Source organism: Euprymna scolopes, chromosome 39, assembly GCF_053919585.1.
Source record: "Euprymna scolopes isolate OS-2025 chromosome 39, ASM5391958v1, whole genome shotgun sequence".
NCBI lineage: Eukaryota > Metazoa > Mollusca > Cephalopoda > Sepiida > Sepiolidae > Euprymna > Euprymna scolopes.
In genome coordinates, this window is record NC_136520.1 from 9,696,676 (window position 1) to 9,722,949 (window position 26,274).

Consider the following 26,274-nt stretch of genomic DNA (forward strand, 5'->3'; position numbering starts at 1 on the left):
ATATATATATATATATATATATAGAGAGAGAGAGAGAGAGAGAGCCAAGTGGAACGATAAAATTGTCACCCTAAAGAAAACAACACTACAGCTTTATTTGAAAACATTTATTGCAAAAATCAATCCATCTAACTTGACTATGTAGTAGAGCTGACTTCTATTCAATGTAGCCGCCTTCAGCCTTAATCACCGCTTCGATACTGGTCCGGAACTGGGCGCATACTTTTTCCACTAGCCCTGGTCGGAGCTCGACGGATGCCGGCGATCAGGTTGGCTTTGGTGTTGTGGAAGGTCATGTTGGTGATGTTCTCGACGTATCACCAAACGAAGTAGTTCCGGTCAGGAGAGGAGAGGGCCGGTGAGAGAAGGGTATAGAGTCGCAGCACTCCTTCTGAAGTGAATAACCGACGGTGATAATTCCCCATATGAAAAGATGGCAACATCGTTACACGGAAAACCACCTAATTTATGAAATAAAAATTAAGTAGAATGTTATCATTAAAAGGAACGGAAACCATATTGCATGTCACTGTATAGCTTCTTTTTGCTGAGGTTGTTGACCACTTTTCTTTTTCTTACAGATTCCATCAATCTACTCATAGGAGGCTGATTGGTTTGTACTGAGAGGTACAAGACCTATCTCCAGATTTTTTTATTACCGGACAGAGTGAAAGCAATTCCCCTTAAAGCAACGTTTAAACAGCTGTTTAAGTACGAGAGCTATTTCAGGTTGAAGCTTTCGGGGCAATGATTCGAATGCCAGCCATCTGAAGTAGTCGCTTTAATTGAATTATGTTTTTTTTTTTTTTTTGATAAGTTTTGTAACATCACGCACAGATATTTGTATACCGCATACCGTGTTTTCAGACACAGGAGAAAATACGGGGGATAGGCAGCCCTGATCGCAAAGGGTATAATTTTCTGCAAAGTTCTTTGCAAACAGTTTGGCTTTGTCAGATACTGTCAAAATTACCTCAGGTCCATTGATAATGGTTTGGATAAAGGAAACACCTCTTTTAGGGGCCCTGTTTGTTATTCGCCAAAACTTATGGGAATCAAACCGTCGTTCAGCTTGATGGACATCGTGCGTTGTTTATTACCTGCTTACAGTTGTTGCTGGATGTCTTAAACGCAGTTTTACTTTCAGGACATCTATTTTGATGAAAGCAATGGAAATAGTGGTTTTGTACGCAATGACAGGGCATATTCTGGAGTGAACCTTGCAAAGGTACGCAACGAAATCTGATGATACCAGTTTGTAAATTAGATATCAGTCCTGAGATTTATTTGGTGATGTGTTTATTAAGCGATCTGTTATAACTAGGGCTAGGACAACAGCATATTCTTTTCATTGCTTTAACTCTCGAGTGTGTATCCGTTGATATCTTATATGCTTTTATATAAAGTAATGTGGTTCTCGGTTGATTATCTGGGTCTTACTGTGTCGTATATATACTCGAGAGTCGAAACAATGAAAAGAATACGCTGTTGTCATAGCCCTAGTAATAATGTACAAGCAATTCTACGACTAGCGAAGAAGTTAAAATCAACATTACAATCTGTATCAAGAAAACAATCAGAAAACGCTTTTGCGCTTGTATAGAGAAATACACAATTTAATTAACAGAAAACGCTTTAATATATTATGTTTACTTACTAATGTTGGGACTTTTAATCGGAATCGGGAATCGTAAAAATTTATATTTGGTGGAGTAACGTAATCTGATGTCAAATAACGTTGCTTTTAAAATTATTTTTCTATTATTGGTACTCAGCATTTTGTTTTACTATGGCGTCAAATGGTTCAGGGTCTCCTAACGAAGTCTCCTAACGAAGTCTCCTTGACTGAAACAGACGGCTGCTTGTAAATAATATATATATATATATATATATATATATATATATATATATATATATACATATGTATATATATATAGTAATTTATAAAATATATATGGCGATTAAGCTACACTGAATATTCTGCGTTTCATCCACTGTAGGATTCGTCAGGCTTATGCGCTAATTCTGTGGTTGCTTCTTATTTTTATATTTTCTTATTTTATATATGTTGAGGATTTCTGGTTAGCCAATCATCTTTCTAGTATCCACCGCGCCCCTTCTTATCAGCCAATGGATATGCATTTTATCAAACAAAGGATCTGTTTTGGAACTGGGTTAGTGATTTTAGGTAGACGTTCTCCTTTTTTTTATACATATTAATATACCTATGTGTACACACATACATGCACATATATATATACACACACACACACACACACATATATATATATATACATAGGTATATTTATATGTATGAAAAAAAAGGAGAACGTCTACCTAAAACCACTAACCTAGTCCTAAAACAGATTCTTTGTTTGATAAAATACATGCCCATTGGCTGATAGGAAGGGGCGCGGTGGATACTAGAAAGATGATTGGCTAACCAGAAATCCTCAACATATATAAAATAAGAAAATATAAAAATAAGAAGCAACCACAGAATTCGCGCATAAGCCTGACGAATCCTATAGTTGGATGAAACGCAGAATATTCAGTGTAGCTTAATCGCCATATATATTTTATAAATTACTAACTAGCTCTACCTACGTATTGAGCACTTTTGAAGTAAATACTTAAATTTACGCATAAATCTATACTCTCGTATATTAAATTTATGTGACTAAATAAAGTAGTTATATATATATATATATATATATATATATATATATATATATATTATTTATTCTAGGGTAAAGAGTTACATTTCGTCGCTACAAGCATATATTATGTGTAGTCATCGAGATACAGTCCTGTTTCGTTATATCACAATTCATTAGTGCCGCTAGACTAGCACCACTCTCAAGCCCGAGGATTGAACCTAGAACCACCGCGTTGACAGTCAGAAGTTCTACTGATCGACCCACGAGAGCGGCGCCCTAAATTATCTCGCAAAAAAAAACATTCGTCCGCCACTTTTACAGTGCTCTAACCGCTTGTTTATAAACAAAGAGCATCGCATTTTTTCAGCCAATTATATACATATATATATATATATATATATATATATATATATATATATATATATATATATATATATATATTTATATAGTAAATAGATGACAAAAAAAACTATATTCAAAATTCATGATGGTGACCATTTCGTAGCGCAAAATCAATCACTTAATTATAATATCAATCAACGAATCTATTTCGTAGCGCATAATCGTAAAAAGTAAGTGATTGATTTTGCGCTACGAAACAGATACTGTCAAGAATTGTAAATGTCAACTGAATTAAAGGAATAAATTATAAGAAGGTCAACATCATGAAATTTTGAACATAGTCTTTTGTCATTTATTCACTATATTTCTATGTAATTACATTGAGCGTCTTAAATAAGGATTGGTATATACTATAAGAAAATATATTTCTACAGAAATATATATATATATATATATATATATATATATATATATATATATATAAAATAAAAATTACAATTAATTTACCAAAATGATCCAAGATGGTAAAATTAAAGTAAATTATAAATATTAAAGAATTAATATTTATAAAATTATCTCAGCCAGATATAAAAGCTCGATAATACCAAATAAGAAATAGAGCTTATAATATGAGCAAACAGTTAATGAAATATGTTAAAAAACACTTTGAAATGAGTTAAAAACATATAGGACTATCCATTTACCTAGTGTTTCCTTTTCAGATTAAATATGTTTTTAACTCATTTCAAAGTGTTTTTTAACATATTTCATTAACTGTTTGCTCATATATATATATATATATATATATATATATATATATATATATATATATATATATATATATATATATATATATATATATATACGTATGGTAACCTGGGGCAATTCCATAGCATACTTTTTGTTTTTTGAATTCTGATTCTTGATTAAGAGATATCAACTCTTGTTATAGATTTTTCAAAACTACAACCAGTTCTGTTTTCATACAATAGACCAAGAACCAATAGAATAAAACTTTTGACTTTGAAAATATCATTGAATACAATGAGATAATTCCATATCCTCCGTTTGACAGTTGCATAATGTGGAAAACATCAACATATTTAGATGAAAAATAAAGCAAACCAATAAACTGGGCATTTATCAATTTTACATCGTAGTATATGCATGCCTATAAAAGAGGAAACGACGAAGAGAGACATTCAGTTGAGGTCAGACTCTCTCTATACTGCTTTCTGGTGGTCCTTTTTCTGTTGGTAACATTTTTTCTTTCAGAACTAGCCAGAATCCTTGATTCCAAATATTTCCCATATGTTATATGAGAAATATGGCTCTCGTCTTAGGGAGGCTCCATGTTTTGACAAGCTTCTGGGTTTGACCTTTACTCCTGATCTAAAATGGAACACGTACATCAAATCTGTTGCCAGGGACGCTGGGAAAATGGTGGGATCCTTCTACCGCTCCAGAAGATAACTCACTACTGATGGAATGCTCTATCTTTATAAAAGCCAAGTACGTCCAAGGATGGAGTACTGCTGTCACATCTAGGAAGGAGCTGCTAAAAACAGCCTATCCTGCCTTGACAGAGTACAAAATAGCCTTCGTAGTTTAGTGGGGGGTGCCCTTTTCTCTTCCTTGCAACCTCTCTCCCACAGAAGAGACGTTGCAAGCCTGTCTTTGTTTTATCGCTATTTCCATGGCAGGTGCTCGTCTGAGCTCCAATCCCTCGTCCCCTCTCGCCAATCTTTCACGAGAAACACCCGTCTGGCTGAAACTACTGTCAATAATTTTACCCACTCTTTATCTGTGCCTAAATCCAAACGTAGATTCCATGAGCAAAGCTTCTTTCTTAGAACTGCACGCCAGTGGAACTCTCTGCCGCTTGCCTGTTTCTCACCTGGCTACAACTTGGACCTCTTCAAGTCCAACATAAACAAATCCTGACAAACCGCCCCCTTAAGCAAGACACTGTATCAAAACCCCCAATACTAATGATTATTACAATGTTATCTCATTGATTACTGTACACGCAATAACCCTTATCCCTGAGTGGCCTTCGGGCCTTGATAAATGGTGAGCCCCTTGTAAAAAAAAAAATATTTGTTTTCATCTTAAATTCTACACAAGTATGCAGATGTATAAACAGAATTCAACGTAATTGTGAAATGAAACCAATCATCTAATGAAAAACCATACAAATGAATAAGCAATGGTCTTTTTTAAAGGAATATACAAATTAGTCGCTCACATATCCATGGCTGAGTATATTAAGACGTTTGTTTTAATAATTTTTAAATAGAAAAAGTAGACTTTTAATATCAGTGTAAAAGCAAGAAAAAAAACAACTGAACATTATAGGTATTATTGATGTGTGTGTGTTGATGTATGTGTGTAGATATTTACATGCATGTGTTCGTCCACATTCCTAGAATGTAAGAGAGACAACTTCCTAAAAGAACCGGTCCTTGATATGACCTTAAACTATATCCAGTGGTGAGGCCGCAGCTTGTGGGCTTAGGGGAGTGTGGAGCCACCCTTTAATTACCATTGCTCCCAAGTCCACTCTGACATGGAGTGGTAGTACCTGTTAGGGTTCCAACCATGGGTTAAATAGAAACCGACTTGAAAACAACAAATATATTCTATTAAAAAAAATTTCTTCAAAATCTTTGGATTCGGCATTAAATAACCCGAAAAGGGTTGATATGCCGTAAAACAAAACCAACCAACCAACCAACCAACCTAAAAGAACCGAGGATGAGTCATCCGTTGATCGGTAAGGCACAGTTCATGATGAGGAAAGCACATCTGCACTTCATGTTAAGGAACAGGTGGCACAAAATGTAGAATAATGGCAAATTCACTAGTAAAAAATGGCGGGAGAGGCTGAAATATACAGAAGGGGTCCTGGTTAATGTTAAACACCTATTTCTCTCTTTTTTTCATTTTTCTTAAACTTTTTCTTCTAGGGGATGGGACAACCAACCAGATGTCTGACATTTACCCCTATTTTAGTGAGTCCAACCAAGAGATCTTTTCAGGATTCTAGCCGTCCCTTTCAGTGCAATCGTTTGTATTTCACTTGCACTTGGTTCGCCGGGTATGCTTGCTATGTACTTTTTAAAGTTCTTTTTCATAAGCCCAGTTGCTCCTATGATGACTGGTATAATTGAAACGTCTTTTAATTTCCAATTTCGTTTCATATCATACATAAGTCCTTGATACTTTGTTATCTTTTCCCTCTCAACTCTGTTAAGCCCTGTATCATTGGGTACACTGACCTCTATTACGGTGGCTTTTTTGTGCTGGAATCATTTATGACATCATATAACACAAGGTTATGGAATTTTTTCTGACATCGCATTAATTCTGTATCAGAGCACTGCTATACTCATTTTAGCTTTCTTTCTTGAGTTTTATTTATAAGTCACAGTAAATAACAAACTTAGAACAGTAGAGTGTATGTATGTGTGTATATATGCCTAAAACTTTAGACAGAGGTGACTGATTCTCACAAGATTGGTAGCCTTTTGAGGCGCGACCCTTAGGACGACAAATATCGAAAACTTGGCTAAAAACATTAATTCTTTCTCCCTCATCTGGGAAGTTTTCTAAAGGTAGCGGTCGCTATTTTCGAAAGTCATCACCTCTTTTCGATTGTCTAGCCTTTATTTAAACCTAACCGTAAAGACGTAACATTTTTCGTTCACATTCTTTTCCTCCTTCGAAGTACGGGTTCGAGCTTGCCTGCCTACTACCACTTTGATTTTTGCTCAACACACACCTCCAAACACCCGGACGACGCCGGCCACGCAGACTAGTATAAGTAGATGACTGAAAAGTGAAGGCTCTGGATTGTGTCGCTGAATCAAATAATGTCCACTGTAGACGGGAGAGGAAATTGCAGTACTTTGAGAGAAAGTCACCTACAAAGGCATCTCCTTCTTGAGAAGAGTTCCCTAAAGCCATGAAATATTATCTTTGTGGCTGAACGGCTTTTAAGCCAAGCGAGTATAGAACTTTTTTTTTACACAAGCATCACCACATTATCAGGGGCAAGTGGCCACTCAAGGATAAGGGTTAAAGAGTGTACAGTAGAAATTGGACAATATAGTAATCATTAGTAATGAAAATTCGATAAATTTGTTAACTTATATGGAACGGCTCATCAAGAACTTGTTTACGTTAGACTTGAAGACAACCACATTGTAGTCAGTTGGAAAGCAGGAAAACGCAAGACAATTCCACAGGCGTGCAGTTCTTAGAAAGGAGCTTTGTTCATGGAATCTACGTTTAGGTTTAGGCACAGATAAAGAGTGGGGGGAATTATTGATAGTGTTTTCAGCTAGATGAGTGTTTCTTGTGAAAGTTTGGCGAGGGGGGGGGGCATAGACTGAAGCTCAGTCGAACACTTTCCATGAAAATAATGATACATCAGAGACAAACTCGCCACATCTCTTTTGTGAGATAGCGGTTGCAGGGAAGAGAAAAGGGCATCTCCTACAAGGCTACGAAGTCTATTTTGAACTCTATCAAGGCAGGACAAGTCCTTTCTAGCAGCTCCTGCCCAGATGTGACAACAGTATTCCATCCTTGGACGTACCTGGCTCTTATATAGATAGAGAATTGCATCAGCAGTGAGATATCTACCGGATCGATAGAAGGATCCCACCATTTTTCAAGCGGCCTTGGCAACAGATTTGATGTACGTGTTCCATTTAAGATCAGGAGTAATGGTCAAGCCCAGAAGCTTGTCAAAACTTGAGGCCTCCTGAAGACGAGAGCCATTCATTTCAATTGATGCCAGATGTGGATCAGAATGTTGATGATGTAAAGAGAGAAGCTTGGTTTTAGATGCATTAAAAGTAACCAGCCACTCCTTTCCCGATTGTACTACGTGCTCAAGATCAGAGGAGAGAGAATTGGAGAGAACTTGGTCGTTTACTGTCTTAGATGTGCTACCATAAATGGTAGTGTCGTCAGCATAAATGTCTACAAATGATGTAAGGATGTGATTTGGAAGATCATTGATGTAGATCAGGAAAAGAGTTGGGCCCACGTATGGAATTGCCCAAAGTTTCCCTACTCTTATAAAATTGGTATTTTGTGTATTGATATTCATAGTAAAAACCTTTTTTTTTCTATTTATTTTTAAAAGAAAATACAACTTTGTTATATATGGATCGTTGAACTACATTCATCTGCAAAAGATCTAGCTAATTTGCATATTCTTTTAAACAGTCATTTCAATTAATTCCCTGTTAGTTTTTTTTTTCGGTTTTCTCATTGGAGGATTATCTTTAGTTAAATATTAAATTATATTCATGCAGATATTCTACATAATTTATACTTGCGTAATATTTGCGTAAAAAGCTTATAGTAAACACAATCCTCTTTATATATATATATATATATATATATATATTAATGTATGAGTATATACATTTGTTAAAAAATGTTGCCTACCAAACTCCTTAGTTAATGTTTTATTCCACAGACACGAAAATTTATATATAGGGTATTTGAACCCATATCCGGTGAAAATCGGTGCAAAAGTGACAATTTAAAAAGGTGGAGGTTGCATTACGAATATACATGCGTAACGTAATAGCTATGTTTTAATTTTATAGTCTTGCGGCAAACATGTCTCTATAACTCAGGCATTAACGGCAAAGGTAGAAGTAAATCGTAAGCTAAACATTTCGGTTTCGATTCTCAGTGGTGGCGCATAAATAACTTTTTTGTAAAACTTTTTAAATTATTGCTATATGTGGTCCAATCTAATATAAAAATAAATACGGAATCTGCATTAATCAAAATATAATATTTAAGTGTATTTTACAACCGGACAAGCAGGGAAACCTGCTAGTATGTATATATATATATATATATATATATATATATATATATATATACTAAGTTGACCGGTATTAAACGCAACGTTAAATTTCTTTAAAAAATACTCGAGCTGAAATCGAAACCAAAACCTAAAGACAATGAGTCAAGTACGATAACCATTAGGCCAGCTTGCTACTATTTTAAAAGAAGGTGATCTCTAAGTACATATTTTTTTAATTATCACCCTTTAACAGCCCTTTTTCCGTATTTAAACCGATTAAAAATTATCCACATATCTAAATACCCTATAAGTCTGTTGATCAAACATTCGTTGAATATATGAGTGGAGACTTGTCCTCACGCACACCCACATCCTTACTTTTATATATATATATATATATATATATATATATAATTATGACAGCCCCTTTAAGAAATTCGTTTCTTTTCGTTGAGCACTTTCAGTTGAATTAAAAAGTCGGTCAATTTAGCTCTTATGCGTAGATCATCGTATAACGATTTGATCACTGTCTGTCTGACGTAATGAACATTTAAATTTAAATGTTTAAAATTCAACGCTATTTCACACGGTTAATGGTAGCCGAATGGATACGGCCTCCGCTAATCGAGCCAGAGATGTCTCGTGTCGCGGGGTTCGAATCGTTCGACTGGTAGTAATCGTGACACCTTGCACTGAAGAATCCCGAAAGGATGAAACACTAGTGTCTGTAGGTATTTAATTATTATAGTAAAAAAATAATTATAAATATATATATATCTATAAGCAGATTAGCATGTAAAAATTCCAGTACACTTTCTACAGATCCATGTTGCCATGCAGACACAATCGGTTATTATTATGTCAATACCGACTCTTTTTGTGCATATACTCCACAGAAATTCTTTGTTTAGAAAAAGAAATGCATGAAAATATAATGTCGAAAAACGAAAAATACAAAAAAAGTTTTCCGGCGGCCATCTTGGTTCATATGGTAAAGCTATAGATGTTGTATTCAACGTTTGAAATAAAAACTGAATTTAAAAAAATTATATACATTTATATAATTGAAAAATTGTAAATAAACACATAAATATTTTCTCGTCTCGTTGTAGATGTTGGTTCTCATATTATTTCTTGCCGTCAATTTGGATAATGGATGGACAAAGATTAGCAGTCATTGTGGTAAGTTTTTGTTGAAACCAAACTAAACCAAAACAGAATGTCATACATGCATACATATATTCATATATATATATATACATGTATACATATTTTTTTTTACAACAATTAGATGATTCCACTGATTTCAATAATGAATATATATATATATACATATATATATTTTATTCGTATATATATATATATGTTTTATTTTTTATTACCGTATCTTTCTGTTAAGTTACATTATTGTTTTAGCTACTCGGCAGTTTTTTGGGGCCGTCTGTAGCTTCCTCAGACTTTTACAGAAAGTCTGAGGAAGCTACAGACGGCCCAAAAAAACGGCCGAGTAGCTGAAACAATAATGTAACTTAACAGAAAGATACGGTAATAAAAAATAAAACGCATATTTGCTCTTCAACAGTATTGAGCACTTTCTTCAGTTTTTATTAATTACCATTTCCACTAAATATATATATATATATGATTCGTATATATATATATATATATATATATATATATATATATATATATATATATATATATATATATACGAATCAAAAGGAAAACCTAAAATAAATAAATGATAATCAACGTTTGGTCCCTATTTCGGGGGGAGGGGGCATCATCAGGATTCGCTTAAAAACTGCTGAGGAAACAGCAAAGAGGGAAAATACTTTAGGTTCCTTCTTACTCTGGAAAAGAATTTATAAATGCGCGTAAAAGTATTTATATATATACAGTTAAATGTCACTTATATACATACTTACATATTTACTGAACCGTTAATTTTTTGTTGTTGTTTAATGTGCTTTATTCATATTTATTTTTTAGTTCGTTATTTAGTTAATACCTTATTAATTTTGTTGAAATCATATAAGGGGGAAACGGTTAAGGATATATAGATTAGCTACATAGTATCTACGTTCATGTTTTGCTCTTTGATTATTATATTTCCTATAATGTGGGCTAAACTGTAAAATCCTTTTCTCTGCGTGATGGTGCTAGTATTTGAAATGATTGCTGATTCTAGACGTCTTCGTTTAGTTTTATCTGGAACGAATTTTATGATTTTTGCATGTGCAAAGCTGAACGAGCGACCATGTTCAGTGTAAGCCTCCCGGCCTAGGTCAGCAGATGGCTTTTTTCTTTTTTTTTTTACATAGGCATCACCACATTATCAAGGCCCAGAGGCCACTCAAGGATAAGGGTTAAAGAGTGTACAGTAGAAATTGGACAATATAGTAATTATTAGTAATGAAAATTTGGTAAATTTGATAACTTATATGAAACGGCTCATCACGAACTTATTTACTTTAGACTTGAACACAACCATATTGTAGTCAGCCGGAAAGCAGGAAAACGGAAGACGATTCCACAGGCATGCAGTTCTAAGAAAGAAGCTTTGTTCATGGAATCTACGTTTAGGTTTAGGCACAGATAAAGAGTGGGGGAAATTATTGATAGTGTTTACAGCTAGACGAGTGTTTCTTGTGAAAGTTTGGCGAGGAAGGACCATAGATTGAAGCTCAGTCGAACACTTTCCATGAAAATAACGATACATCAGAGACAAACTCGCAACATCTCTTCTGTGAGATAGAGGTTGCAGGAACGAGAGAAAAGGACATCTACTACGAGGCTACGAAGTCTATTTTGAACTCTATCAAGGCAGGACAAGTCCTTTCTAGCAGCTCCTGCCCAGATGTGGCAACAGTATTCCATCCTTGGACGTACCTGGCTCTTATATAGATAGAGAATAGCATCAGCAGTGAGATATCTACCGGATCGATAGAAAGATCCCACCATTTTTCCAGTGGCCTTGGCAACAGATTTGATGTACGTGTTCCATTTAAGATCAGGAGTAATGGTCAAGCCCAGAAGCTTGTCGAAACTAGAGGCCTCCTGAAGACGAGAGCCATTCATTTCAATTGATGCCAAATGTGGATTAGAATGTTGATGATGTAAAGAGAGAAGCTTGGTTTTAGATGCATTAAAAGTAACCAGCCACTCCTTTCCCGATTGTACTACGTGCTCAAGATCAGAGGAGAGAGAATTGGAGAGAACTTGGTCGTTTACTGTCTTAGATGTGCAACCATAAATGGTAGTGTCGTCAGCATAAATGTCTACAAATGATGTAAGGATTTGATTTGGAAGATCATTAATGTAGATCAGGAAAAGAGTTGGGCCCAGGATGGACCCCTGAGGGACTCCAGCTTTTATACTGTGAGCTTCTGATTTTTGCCCCTCAACTACTACTCTTATGAACCTATCAGAAAGAAATGATTTAATAATTGAGAAGACATTTCCAGCTATACCATAACTAGCGATCTTATGAAGTAAACCTTTATGCCATACCCTATCAAAGGCTTTAGATATGTCAAGAGCAATTTCCCTAGAAAGATTGCCACCGTCGAGAGATTTGCTAATCCTATGCGATATAACTGTAAGCACATCTGCTGTAGATCTAGCAGAACGGAAACCATATTGAGTGTCACTAAAAAGGTTATTTTTGTTGAGATGGTTGATTACTTCTGTATTTAACACAGATTCTAGCAACTTACTCATGACGCACAGGAGACTTATTGGCCTGTACTGAGAGGGGGATGAGCGATCACCTGAATTCTTAAATACAGGGCATACTGATGAGATTTTCCAGGGAGATGGGAAACTATTCTCCTTAAGACAACGTTTAAACAGTTTTGTAAGTATGGGCGCTAGTTCAGGTTGAAGTTTTTTGAGTACTATAATTGGAATACCGTCAGGGCCAGTTGCTTTACTGGAATCAAGGTTTTTGATTAGCTTGGCAACATCACGTACAGATATACGTATATCACATAGCGTGTTTTCTGATACAGGAGGAAATATTGGGGGTTGGCGGCCTTCTGACCCTATTGAAAATTCAATGACCGATAATTGTCTTCTCTGGGAGCGCTTTACAAAATTCTCAGCGAGGCTTCGTGTAGATTTCCGCTGAAAATCAATTAGCTTGTCATGCAAATCAAAAAGAAAACAGGGGGGTCTAGTCTACTAAAAAGTTAATTCACGAAAATTACAGATGTTTTATATATGTACATTTGGTCAGTTCAATTTCATTTCCCAAAACACACGTTCAACTTATTCTCTCGAGTTAGCGATGGTGGCGACGAACGGACAGGAGTGAGGTCTGGGTTAGTCTGGCCCTTTTGGCGCCACACCTCCTTTTTGTACAAAGGTATCGGGGTAGGTAAGGGTACCCTCTCAACCAATCATCAATTTTCACGTCCACTGTGCCAGGGAAATCCTCAATCCTATGCAGGTGTGCAATTCTGCCAACCGTCATCGTGTGTAAATCTGGAATTGCAGCTAAACTCTATACCCCGCGCTTTCAAAAGGTTAATACTTTGACAAATTTCAGCACTCAACAGCCAAACATCCTTGATGTAGGAATGTATGATTTCGTTCTAGCTTTCAAAAGTGTCATTTTTGGAAAACAATAAAAGTATATGTGTGTTTGCACAAAAGTTTAATAACCTTCATTTTTCTTTTCAGCCGGGATACCCACCGATGCCCAATAATGCTTAATAGTTAATATCAGTCTAATTGCCAGCCTTACAAGGTGCCTCGGGGGCCCAAATCCCCTTATTATAGAGCCTGACTGCTCCCAACGAAGGTCATATCACATTAACCCTCTCTTAGAACTATTCGTTTCTCAAGAAACGAATGGGGCTAAGCTAACCAATAAACCGCCTTTGCTCCGTCATTTTTCGCCCTTCCACCGCGATCAGTATCAGGTGGGTTTCTTCCACTGTTTCTGCTTTCTATTGTTGGTTTACATGTCAAGAAAGATTGCATATACATAGTCTGACAGCCATCCTACAGACGAGGGTTCTCTCCTTAACTCGCCACGCGAGATATTCCCCTTTTTTGGTTATACAAAGATTCAAAAAGTCAACAAAAAGAATTAAAAATCAGAAAGTTCAAAGTCTCAAAATTGACAGTTCTACTTCCGTAATTATTTAAAATTATTGAGAAAACAGTTGTTGTTTTTTTTTTTTTTTCATTACGAAAGTCCCCCTTTTTCTTTCACAAGTTGCAATAATAACTCAAAATATTTTTTCAATCAAAATTTATAAATGTCACTCAGTCCTTTTCAGTTCGTGGATCTTTAATTACAATTCACAAAAGTTATTAAAAAAAGAACATTTTCTCAATTAAATTCTCAAGATTATTAAAATTCGTTTTTTTTTTTCAAATTACTCGGATTATTTTTCTTTTTCTAAGAGCTCATAAAAGTTATCTCCCCTTTTTTCACTATTTTTTAATAGCTTTAATGACTAAAACTTAACAGTAGTGTTTGAATTATAGATGCTAAGACAGCGTGAGGTAGTCTTTCGTGCTTTATATCCATGCGGTTTACTTTAATGATGATATGGAAATTATAGAATTATAGAATTAAAATGTATATATGTGTTTAAATGTAAATTAGATAAGGTGTCAAAACTAAGCTTTTATCTGACAACATTTTAATACCTTTTTTTACTAATTTATCTGCTTATATACCCTGCCTATGAAACCTTACGTTACGCTTTAAAGAAGGGTCAAATACAATTTTTTGAAAGGCCAATTTGTTTCAAAAATGTAAACTTCGGGAAATGTGGTTAAAAAAAAAGAACAAAATTAGCAACCCTGGACAAGAATATAAGTGAACTCCATTTGATGTAGCCTTGTTTTCGAATATCATTGTAATACTTGCCTGTTTCCCTCCCGACTTCAACCTGGATATCTTCAAGTCCAACACAAACAAATTCCTGATGCCCCCCTAAGTAATGACACCTTACCAATTCTTCAATACTATTGCTACACTATCCCTTTGATTACTGTACACACAATAACCCTTATCCCTGAGTGGCCATTGGGCCTTGATAAGTGGTGAACTCCATGTAAAAAAAATAAAAAAAATATAATATATGATAATTGTTGTGATTGTGTGAAAAAAGAAATTCGTGTTAATCTCGACGTGCATGGTTCTTCACTTAGGAAAGGAATCAGCCAAACGTTATATAAAACAGATAATATTCAAAAGAGACAGGTAACATTCAAAAGAAACAGGGCAAAGAAGAAAAATATTGTTTGCCAAGAAGTGCTGGACTGAAGGAATAAATTAAAAATCGTCCCAATAAAATTAATGTTATTTACTTATTTATGTTGAACTGTAGCACAATATTACTTTCTGGATATTTATTAATACTTATTAATTTATCTCATTTGTCTTTAAAATTCAATGTAAATTATTTACATAGAAATGTTAATAAACTCCGTTTGCTGCGTGTTATTGGTTCTGTCCAAAAAACTATTTTTGAGCTCTCCACAAACATATCAGCTTTATCAAATTATCTATGTTAATTAAATATATTTCTCGTTCCCTGGAATTTCCACGAGTACCGCTTGTATTTTTATATTAATAAAACATTGAAATGCTTGAAAATATATTTTCAGTTCGCAGCAGTTAAAATGAGATTGATACTGATCATGGCCGCCACTGACATTTGTAAAGAAAGCCAGTGTACACTAGTACACGACAGTACCCGCCATTAATCTCCCCAAACCAACAATACCCACCCTTAGTGCTGGCAATGGCATTCAGTGACTTCTGCTAGCTTCCACTGCCGGACTGTGAAAACAAGATAATTTTATTCAGAACACAGATACGAGTGCCCGCTATTTTACAGGGCTGATTATCGTAATTAAATTTGTTTACAGGGTCTTCATCTAAGCTGTTCTGACTTCCAACGGGCAATGCCGGTATATGGGTCCTGCAAGTGTATTAATAAAACATTGAAAATGGGCAATCAAAAGTTTCTCTAAGAAATTGTGTCTGTCATATCTTAATTCAATACGGACTATCTGTTTATCTATCCATGAGATTTGAAGAGAATAGTTTTCCTTATTTCAATCGTATCGATTATATAGAGCCGTTGAATAAAGATTTTACTCAGAACCCTTTTAATCGGAAGATTATGCAAGAGAAAAATGGTAATTGTCAACATTCATGATTTCTCCTCTATAATAAAAGGACAGCAGAAATTCCCCTCTGGACCAACAGATGCCATTTAGTCTCGTAGCTTTCGAACACCATTTTAGAAACATTCATTCGTGATAATAAAATGCTACATTGCATCTGATGAGAGACACCATCACATTCGCAACACGGTTAAAGGAAGGAGCTCCTATTTTTTTGTCTAAATATTAAGTCTTACGACTGGTATCAGTTGACAACGAGAACAAATCATCCTTTTCCGACACTATTGAGATTACACCGATCATAACCCTTAATAGATACATAATATAATCTTACAGTTTTTCGCTACATGATTACTAAAATCTCACATTGTAAATTCTCATATTTTAGAATCCTAGTCTTGCCAATATTAACGAACGGTTAAAAAACTTGAAATATGGCTTCGCTATACACAACTTCTATTGTTAAAGTAAGATGCCATTCTCCGGTGAAAAAAATTAAGTATATATATATATATATATATATATATATATATATATATATATATATATATATATATATATATATATATATATATATATATACAGTGATGATCATATTTATTGGCACGGTGAAATAAAAGTTAAATTTTGTCTAATAAATTCTAAAAAAGGGATTAAATTAAAGAAAATAACAAAGTATATTATGTATTTTTAACTGGCCTTTCCGATGCAGCAATCAGATTTTAGAAAAAATAAATAACAAAGGAACAACAAACATAATTGCAAAAAACCCTTGTTCAAAATTATTGGCACGATTTATTTAATAATCAATTGTATAGCCTTTGGCCTTGATTACCTTCCTCAGTCGCTTTTCATAGTTTACAACCAAGTTGTTGCACTCTTCAGTAGTAATTTTAGCCCACTCTTCCTGGCATTAATCCTCCAATTGAATAAGATTCTTAGGCTTCCTTTGCATTACCCTCAATTTTAATGTTCTCCATAAATTTTCAATTGGATTAAGGTCTGGGCTTTGTGATGGCCACTCCAAAACATTAATATGATTGTCCTCAAGCCATTTCTTAGTCAGTTTAGCCGAATGCTTTGGGTTATTATCTTGCATGAACCACCAACGACGACCAAGTGAGAGCTCTTTAGCAGAGTCTTTCAGGTTTTCATCCAATATTTTAACATAATCTTCCTTTTTTATGCTACCTGTGACCTTAACAAGTCGCCCTGGTCCAGAGGCAGCAAAGGATCCCCAAAACATCAAACTGCCTCCACCGTGCTTCACTGTGGGTATGGTGTTCTTAGGCAGGAAAACTTCGCCAGATTTTCTGTAAATATAAGACACTTTATTATGGCCAAATAACTCTATTTTCGTTTCGTCAGTCCATAGAACACGTTTCCAGAATGCAACATCTTTATCAATATGACGTTTTGCAAAGGCTAGCCTTGCTTTCAGGTGCATAGGCTTCAATAAGGGAAAGACTTCTCGGACGACATGCTTTTAAACCAGTTCTCTTCAAAACTCTACCAACTGTATGTCGAGATACATTCACTCCAGAGGTGCTCTGTTCATCAACAATCTCCCCAACAGAGATCCTTGGGTTTTGTTTTACTTGTCAAACAATTTTTCGTTCATCTCTTGGGGAAAGAATCCTTTTTCTCCCTCTACCCTCTAAACTCATAACGTGGCCTTGCGATTTGAACTTGTTTATTATGGCTCTAACAGTGGATTTGGGAAGGTTTAGCTTCTTTGAAATCTTATCATGGCCCTCCCCATTGGTATGGCATGCTACAACAAGCTTCCTGACGTCTTCGCTGTGTTCCTTAGTTTTAACCATGGCGATTGAAAATTATAATTTAGTCACTTATAATAGTTTAAATAAATCGCTATCTAAAAATTATCTGAAAAAAATTATTCACTGAATTAGCGTTAAACAAGCATAATATGGCTATAAAAAAGTTCAGAAAGCACGTAAACCGGAAATTGATTGATATTATACTGATACTAAAAGAAAAACAAAGCCGTGCCAATAATTTTGAACAAGGGTTTTTTGCAATTATGTTTGTTGTTCCTTTGTTATTTATTTTTTCTAAAATCCGATTGCTGCATCGGAAAGGCCAGTTAAAAATACATAATATACTTTGTTATTTTCTTTAATTTAATCCTTTTTTTAGAATTTATTAGACAAAATTTAACTTTTATTTTACCGTGCCAATAAATATGATCATCACTGTATATATATATAACAGTGAGATTGTCTGTTTGCGTGTGTCTATGTGTGTACATTCCTTACGAAACTACTTTTTCAATTTTCAGTCTATAAACACGAGATTTGACATAAGGGGTTTGAGATTTGGAAAAATCATTTTAATCAGGTTTCGGCAAGAAATTTGCCTGTGCAGGGGTCAAAGATCAAAGAATTGACCTTTAAAAACTCTACAAAACTCCTTCGCCAATTTTGGATCTAAACACTTGAAATTTTAGATTTAGGTTACCTGGACATGAACCAAGTTTTTTAATATATATATATATGCATATGCACATAAAGTTATGAGCAGTACATACGCCCAGTACATAAGCCTTAACTGCTAGTATATATATATATATATATATATATATATATATATATATATATATATATATATATAATAAAAATTACAATAAGTTTACCAAGGTAATCAAAATGGTAAACTTAAAATATATTATAAATATTAAAGAGTTAATATTTACAAGTAAAGTAATCTCAACCAGATGTAAAAGCTCAATAAAACCGAAAAGGAAATAGAGCTTATAATATGAACAAATGATTAATAAAACATGTTAAAAGACATCTTGAAAAAGAGTTAAACACATATTTAATTTTAAAAAGGAAGCACAAGATAAGTGGATAGTCCTTAATCCGCGGAGTTTCGGAGAAATACTCTCCTTCTAATCAGAGGGCAGGAATTAGCGACATTTTGCATGTAAAAGTATTTAATAAAACTACAAGTCACAGATCTTACTTGGTTAAAAAAAAAGGGTGAGGTAAGGGGAATAGGAGGTAAAAGAAAAATAATAAAAAGATTTCACATGAATGGATAGTCCGGTGAAAGGTTATAAATCCAAGAATGATAAAATCCAATACATATATATATATATATATATATATATATATATATATATATATATATATGCTAGTATATATATATGTATATATGCTAGTATATATATGCTAGTATATATATGCTAGTATATATGTATATATATGCTAGTATATATATATGCTAGTATATATATATGCTAGTATATATATATATATATATATATATATATATATATATATATATATAATTACATTTCTTATTTATTGCATATGCAGTTTGTTTGCGTTTTTTTTTTCATTTGACATTTGTACGTACGTCTGTTCACGTGCGTGTGTCTGGTCGCGCGTGCGTTTCAAAACAAAAACAAGACTTATTCGTGCGTGCGTTTGTTTGTGTGCGTGCCTTCGTTTGCGCGTGCCTTTCTAAACGAAAACTCTAACTTTGTTGTTAAATAAACTGCGAAAAAAAAACACAAAATAAACTTAAATAAACATCACACTATTAAACTATTCTAGCGAAAACAAAGTACACACACGCACATACATACACGTGTGTGTGTGTGTGTGTGTGTGTGTGTGTGTGTGTGTGTGTGTGTGTGTGTGTGTGTGTGTGTGTGTGTGTGTGTGTGTGTTCAGAATGTTTACATTTCTTTGCGAACGGGCGTTCTGGCGAAAAGATAGATATTTTTTACATTAAAAAAGATCAGTTCCACAATTTGGTAATTCCTACGTACGTCTGTGTGTATGCGCGTGTCTGGCTGCGCGTGCGTTTAAAAAAAAAAAAAGACTTATCCGTACTTATGTTTGTTTGTGTGCGTGTCTTCGTTTGCGCTTGCCTTTCTGAATGAAAACCAAACTTTTGCTGTTGAATAAATTGCTAAAAAAAACATTAATTAAATAAACATTAAAACATACAACACTTTCCCAACTCATTTCTGTATTACTTAGGAAATGTCATTGGCCATCCAACTACTTTGTTCGTTTATTCTTTTAAAAGTTTGATTTTTTACTTTTTTTTTGCAGCGAATTATTATTCATAAAATATTATTTATAAACCACTAAAAACATGGTGGGACCCTTCTATCACCCCAGTAGATATCTCACTCCTGATGCAACTCTCTACCTATATAAAAGCCAGGTTCAACCAACGATGGAATACTGTTGCCACATCTAGGCAGGAGCTACTAGAAGCACCTTATCCCCCCTAGATAGAGTTCAAAATAGACTTCGTTGCTTAGTGGGAGATGCCCTTTCCTCATCCCTCCAACCTCTTTTCCACAGAAGAGACGTTGCGAATCTGAATCTGCTTTATCGTTATTTTCATCTCAAGTGCTTGGCTGACCTTCAATCTATGGTCCCCTCTCGCCAAACTTTCACGAAAAACACTCGTCTAGCCAAAACCACTATCAATAATTTCCCACACTCTTTATCTGTGCCTAAAGCTAAATGTAGATTCCGTGAACAAAGATACTTTCTTAGAACTCCATGTTTGTAGAACTCTGTTCCGGTTGCCTGCTTTCCAGCTGACTACAATCTGATTGTTATCAAGTCAAGCGTAAACAAGTTCTTGATGAACCGTCCCCTAAGTAATCCAATTTACAAAAATTCCCACTACTTATGTTTACTACGCTATAATCACATTGATCAATTGACCCGTATCCTCGAGTGGCCTCCAGGCCTTGATAAGTGGTGATTACTGTGTTGAAAAAAAAAAGTATTTTTTACTAAAAAATTTAAAAATCGGCTAAAATTTTTATTATACGATATTTGCAAGTGCGGGTTCAAATAAATGTCGATAATTAAATTGCACATGTTTACACCGCATTCAACCTAAGGTACCTTCAAGTATTGAAAACATAAGAAATGTACATTTTTTGTCTTTTGAGGGCGTGTCTTTCCCATTTCCACTTAGCCTAAGCAACGCATGACAGTGGACATGGGAAAGAAATGAAGAAATGGGAAAAGAAAGATAAGAGGATGATTGGGATCCCAGCACGAGCGAGAACTTCTGTGTCCTTTCCTGCCATCCTATGTAAAGCAGTTTTCATTTATTTTTGTTTTTGTTTGTCTTTTTGTTTGTTTTTTGTGTTGATTTTTTTAGTTTTTTGGGGTTTTTTGCTGAGAATTATTATTTATAACACACTATACTTTAGTAAAAATTAAAAATCGGCTAAATTTTTTATTATACAAGATTTGCAAATGCGAGCGCAAGTAAATATCCATAATAAAATTAAGCACTCATATTTACACTGCTTTAGTGGAACGAAAAAATTGTTACCCTAGAAAAGACGACATGGTTCCATTTCCGTTTGATGAAATGCTGTACAAATAACATTAAGTTTAACACAGTAGTTCGAATAATCCAAGTAAAAAAGAAACTTGAACGAGTTTTGATAAATCTTCAAGATAGAAACCCCCCCTCCGGATTTTTGCCCCTAAGTCTCAGCAACATGTGGCTTAGTGGAAATGGGAAAGAAACGAACTTGAATCTTTATCAGAGCATATTTCGATGCCCAACACGAGTGAGGACTTTTATGTCTGGTATCCTTTCCTGCCAGCCTATGCAGACCATCTTCCTTTTTTATTTTTTTTATTTATTTATCTTTTTCTTGCAGCGAATTAATATTTATAAAATACTATACTTTAGTAAAAAAAATTAAAAATCGGCTAAAATTTTTATTATACGAGATTTGCAAATGCGAGTTCAAATAAATGTCCATAATAAAATAAAACACTCATGTTTAAGCAATTTCATTCTAAGGCATCCACAATTATTGAGAACAAAAGAAACATTTCTGCCTTTTTGGGGCGTGTCTTTTCCATTTCCACTAAGCCACGGCAATGCGTGGCCGGCTACCGCTAGTAAATTATACTCCTTAATTTTGCATTGAAACGATACTATAATTGTTAGTTTACAAGGATTCATACAAACTTTTAGCCAGACTATCCAATACTTTACTAAAAGAAAGTAGAAAGGACAGAGAGACTAAATAAAAGAAATATATGTAGATTTAGTATAATTTCTTTACTAAATTTTTTAGATGAAGGATTGCTTTTTCGTATTATTTGGATTCTTGGACAACTGTTTTTATCTTGGGTGTCATTTTTTACAACGGCTCTGTTGATGTAACCTCTGACCTTCTTCAGATGTATCTTGTGGAACGCGGGAATGTTTCTGTCTAACATTTATTTCACGGGGGTAACATGCTCTCATTCTGTCAGCCATGATTGGATAAAGGTCTTAAGTAATTTCCAATTGTATTTCGGTCCGTCACACTGAGGATTGAACCGTTAATCTTCAGGAGAATATCACTTTTACAATTGAGTTTTCCAATTACTCTGCGCCACTTGTCCTTGAAGCCATAAATCCGTTGTATTTCTAGTTGTAAATATCAGTTTTTATTACTAATTATTATTACTATATATTCCTGGGTTCGACAAGATACACCTGAAGAAGGTCGGCGGTTATATAGACCGAAATGTTGTAAGAATGACACTGAAGATGAGAACAATAAGCCAAAAAGTCCAAATAATACGATGTTCTATATTTATTAAAAAAATATGGGCTACATATGTGCATACATACTTATTTATAGAATAAATATGCTCATATATATATATATATATATATATATATATATATATATATATATATTAATATTGATATACAAGGCTCCTTCAGTCTTTGACAGACTATGAATACCCACCGTAAGGGTTCCGTCGCATGAAATTATTATGGCAGGAGATGCGTAATTTCCAACACCGCCTCTCCTGGGTGAACATGATAAATACCAGTGGCAAGTAGAGTGTATATTCAGGACGACTGGAAACAAATGCAGAGATAAGCGGAGAGCACATATAGCGTCTAGAATTCCCAAATTGTCACTTATCCGGTACTAATCAGACTCAAAAATCAAAAACAAAATCAAATAAAAAAGAAAATTAAAAGAATCGTTTTGGCATCGGAAAATATGCATCAATTTTTCCGATTTCGATACCCCTAAATCTTCCGATTTTTCCGATTCCCGACACCGATTCCGATTAATCGTCCCAACACTTATACTTATAATACATACATACACACACATATATGTATGAATGTGGATATAGCGGAGTGTCTATTAGTATATATATATATATATATATATATATATATATATATATATATATATATATATATAATGAAGTTATATTAAAAATACCAGACCGTTTATGAGAAACAGAATATTGATTAAACGAATCAATAATTGAAAATTCAATATTTCTCTAAAATATTTTGTCAGCCACGTGTAAATTGAATACAGACGATCTCTGTATCTAAAAGATTGAAAAGAATTGATTCCATTGTTTCAATTTCATCGGTTGTTTAAAACCGTTGAATAAGCTAATTATTCGGAAACATTTTCGAATATGAAAATTACGTAAAAAAAGAAATCCGAATTCTTCAAAAATATCGATTTTTAGAAAATATCTGACATTCATAAATCATAGAAAATGAAAAGGACAATGGACAGGTTATAATTAATCTCAAGATACGACGTGTATAAAAATGGCTGCATATACACAACTGTAGTCATAAAAGATAATAATTTATTAAAAATACAATGCGTGATAAAAGCACTGAATATGTATTTACCTGGACAACGAACTAAATAACTAAATATATCGATATTATATTACCCTACGCTTGTCTGTCTGTATTTCTGTGCTGTAGACTGAGTTACATAACGCGTGCTGTTGAGTGAATTATACATAATGAATCTCTTTATCTTATGATCCTGGAAGCGGTCCTTTCCTAGGGTATCCCTTTGTCACATAAGAGTCAATCCTCGGTCACTGACCAAATGTGGCCCGTGCTTCGTCCTTCGCAAGGTATCTCAGTGTGGCAGGACTCGTCAATCGTTTTGATTGGTCTTAATTTCACGATCGGGTTGATATGACGCTGCTTCGTCGATCTATCGTGCTGGAAGGGAATCAATTTTATACACACAATAAAAAGATAAACTTAATTCTCTATTCTATGGATTAAATTCGCGATAAGATATACAATATATATAGTTATATACAATTGTTCGTAGTTCAATATTGATCTTGACAGACTCTGCTGGGTCTCAAATATATTAATTTCTCTCTCGGTATAGCGATAAAATGATGCTGCAAGAGAGTAGGGTGGCGACTCTTCGACTGTGCTTCATTCTCTCCAAAACTCAGCTCGATTCTCCAACTCAAACTGCGGTCTCGACGCTGTGAACCTGTTCATATAGTTAGGTTGGGGGTAGGACCGGGGCCGTTACCTGGACCAATGACAACTAGTTACATCACCCCTATGGGAGGCTCTATTTTCCCCAGTGCACTTGCGATTATACCAGTTCTCTCATGTCCCGAAAGGTCAAGCCCATGACCTCGTCCGTTGTGTAACTGCACTCAAAGGCCAAACAACCCCGAGTCATCACTCGTTGGCATCGAAAATGAAATTATGTTTTCGTTATGTCTCTCAAAGTGACATTAAGTTGTCGCTTTCATAAAACAATGAAATGTATAAATCCAATCTTTCTCTCAGCAAGGTTTGTTGCCGTTGCCCGGGCACACAGATGATAATTAAAGGAAATTATATCTACCCGTCTTCTCCAGCATTTCGGGAGTTTTTACTTCCCCCGTAAGTAGCCCAATCGCTCCCTGGGACGCTCACGTCACAACATTTGTGTTCATGTATTTCGTGTCTAATGAATGTGTCAGCATCTTCCAATCATTCCTCGTATAATGTTTTCTCTTGTGGATATGGGTATATTATATATATGTACGTGTCGACATAGTAAACAGTTTATAGACAGAAGGACGGATAAACGTTTTCGATATTTGTACTGAAACACAACTATTTTTGCCTGTTACGAAGTATCTTTTTTTCCAAAGGAATCACCACATATCAAGACCCAAAGTCCACTCGAAGATAAGAGTTAAAGTGTGTAAATTAGACAATATCATAGGTATCGTTAGAAGTGTAGATTTGGTAAAATTGGATTACTTAAGGGGAACTACTCATCAAAAATTGTGTACGTTGGACTTGAAGACGACCATATTGTAGTCAGTTGGAAAGCACGCTAGAGAGTTCCACGGGTGTGCAGTTCTAAGAAATGGAATCCACGTGTAGGTTTAAGAGTGTGGGAAATTATTAATTTCAACTAAACGAGTGTTTCTCGTGAATGTTTCATATTTTTACATTTATTACTAACCCTAACCCTAACCCTAACCCTAACCCGCAGGTTGTTGGTTCCGATGTGGCACGCCGTTCCCTTCACCACGACTATATAAGTTCATTTAACCAGACCAGTGCTCCCCTCACTGCCCTCCTCAGTTTCAACTCCACAACTCCCAGTTACAGACTATTTTAACTAACTTCCTGCGTTAAGCAGCAATGGGAGTATGAAATTCACTAGCAGTCCTCAGTCGCATGTATATTTCCGTTAGGGAAGATTGCAACGTTACGTTTTCGCAACTCTTGCAGGGAGATGTCTGTGTCCTTCTACACATAGCCCCTGGTATTCCCAAAAATGGTCACCCATTTTAGTGATAACCAGGCTTAGTGGTGCTTAACTTCAGTGATCTGATGGGAATCGAGATTTCGACGTGATTATGCCGTACGTAAATCTAAAATTTATTACGTCATCACTACACGTTGCCTAAAGATCCTTGCTGGGTTTTTGTCACGTATCTTTGTTTATGTTCTGAAATAACATTTGTATGTTTGTCCGTTCCACTTTTCTAGGAAACTGCGCCGATCTGACAAAAATTTTGTATGGACCTTTGTTATGATAAGCGAAATCGAACTAAGTATTATGGTATCGGCGGGATTTACAGTTAATTATTAATAGAGATTAGTATTTAATGAAAAAACGAACACAAATTTTTACATATTCAAAAATCAATTTAGCATAGAGCGTTCAATCAATGTCAACAGGCTATAACTATACATTAGAAATAATAATAAAGAAAACTTTCATTTTTTAAACACCGAATCACAAAATATTACCAAACATTACCAAGATAGGATTTAAAAATATAGCATGGGTACCCGGCATTGACTGGGTATAAAGAGGTGGTACAGTAAAGGTGTTTAGCAGCCAAAGTTTCTATAAAAATAATTAAATACCCATTAATGAAAAAAAAATATAGTCGCAGTAGCCAGACTCGAACCTGGAACGTGATAGTG

General features: G+C 34.7%; 1 protein-coding gene across 10 annotated transcripts in view; it reads left to right on the top strand.

Moving 5' to 3' along the window:
• LOC145263644 (PDF receptor-like) overlaps positions 1-26,274 on the top strand; it is a 787,341-nt gene that overhangs the window by 657,054 nt on the left and 104,013 nt on the right. For all 10 annotated transcript variants that reach the window (XR_013864585.1, XR_013864584.1, XM_080120502.1 and 7 more), the window contains exon 9: positions 9,954-10,023. Coding sequence is in view for 8 of the 10 variants with exons in the window: in XM_080120502.1 (XP_079976628.1) it covers positions 9,954-10,023 (70 nt within the window). In the remaining 2 variants the exon portion in view is untranslated. The remainder of the gene's footprint in view (positions 1-9,953; positions 10,024-26,274) is intronic.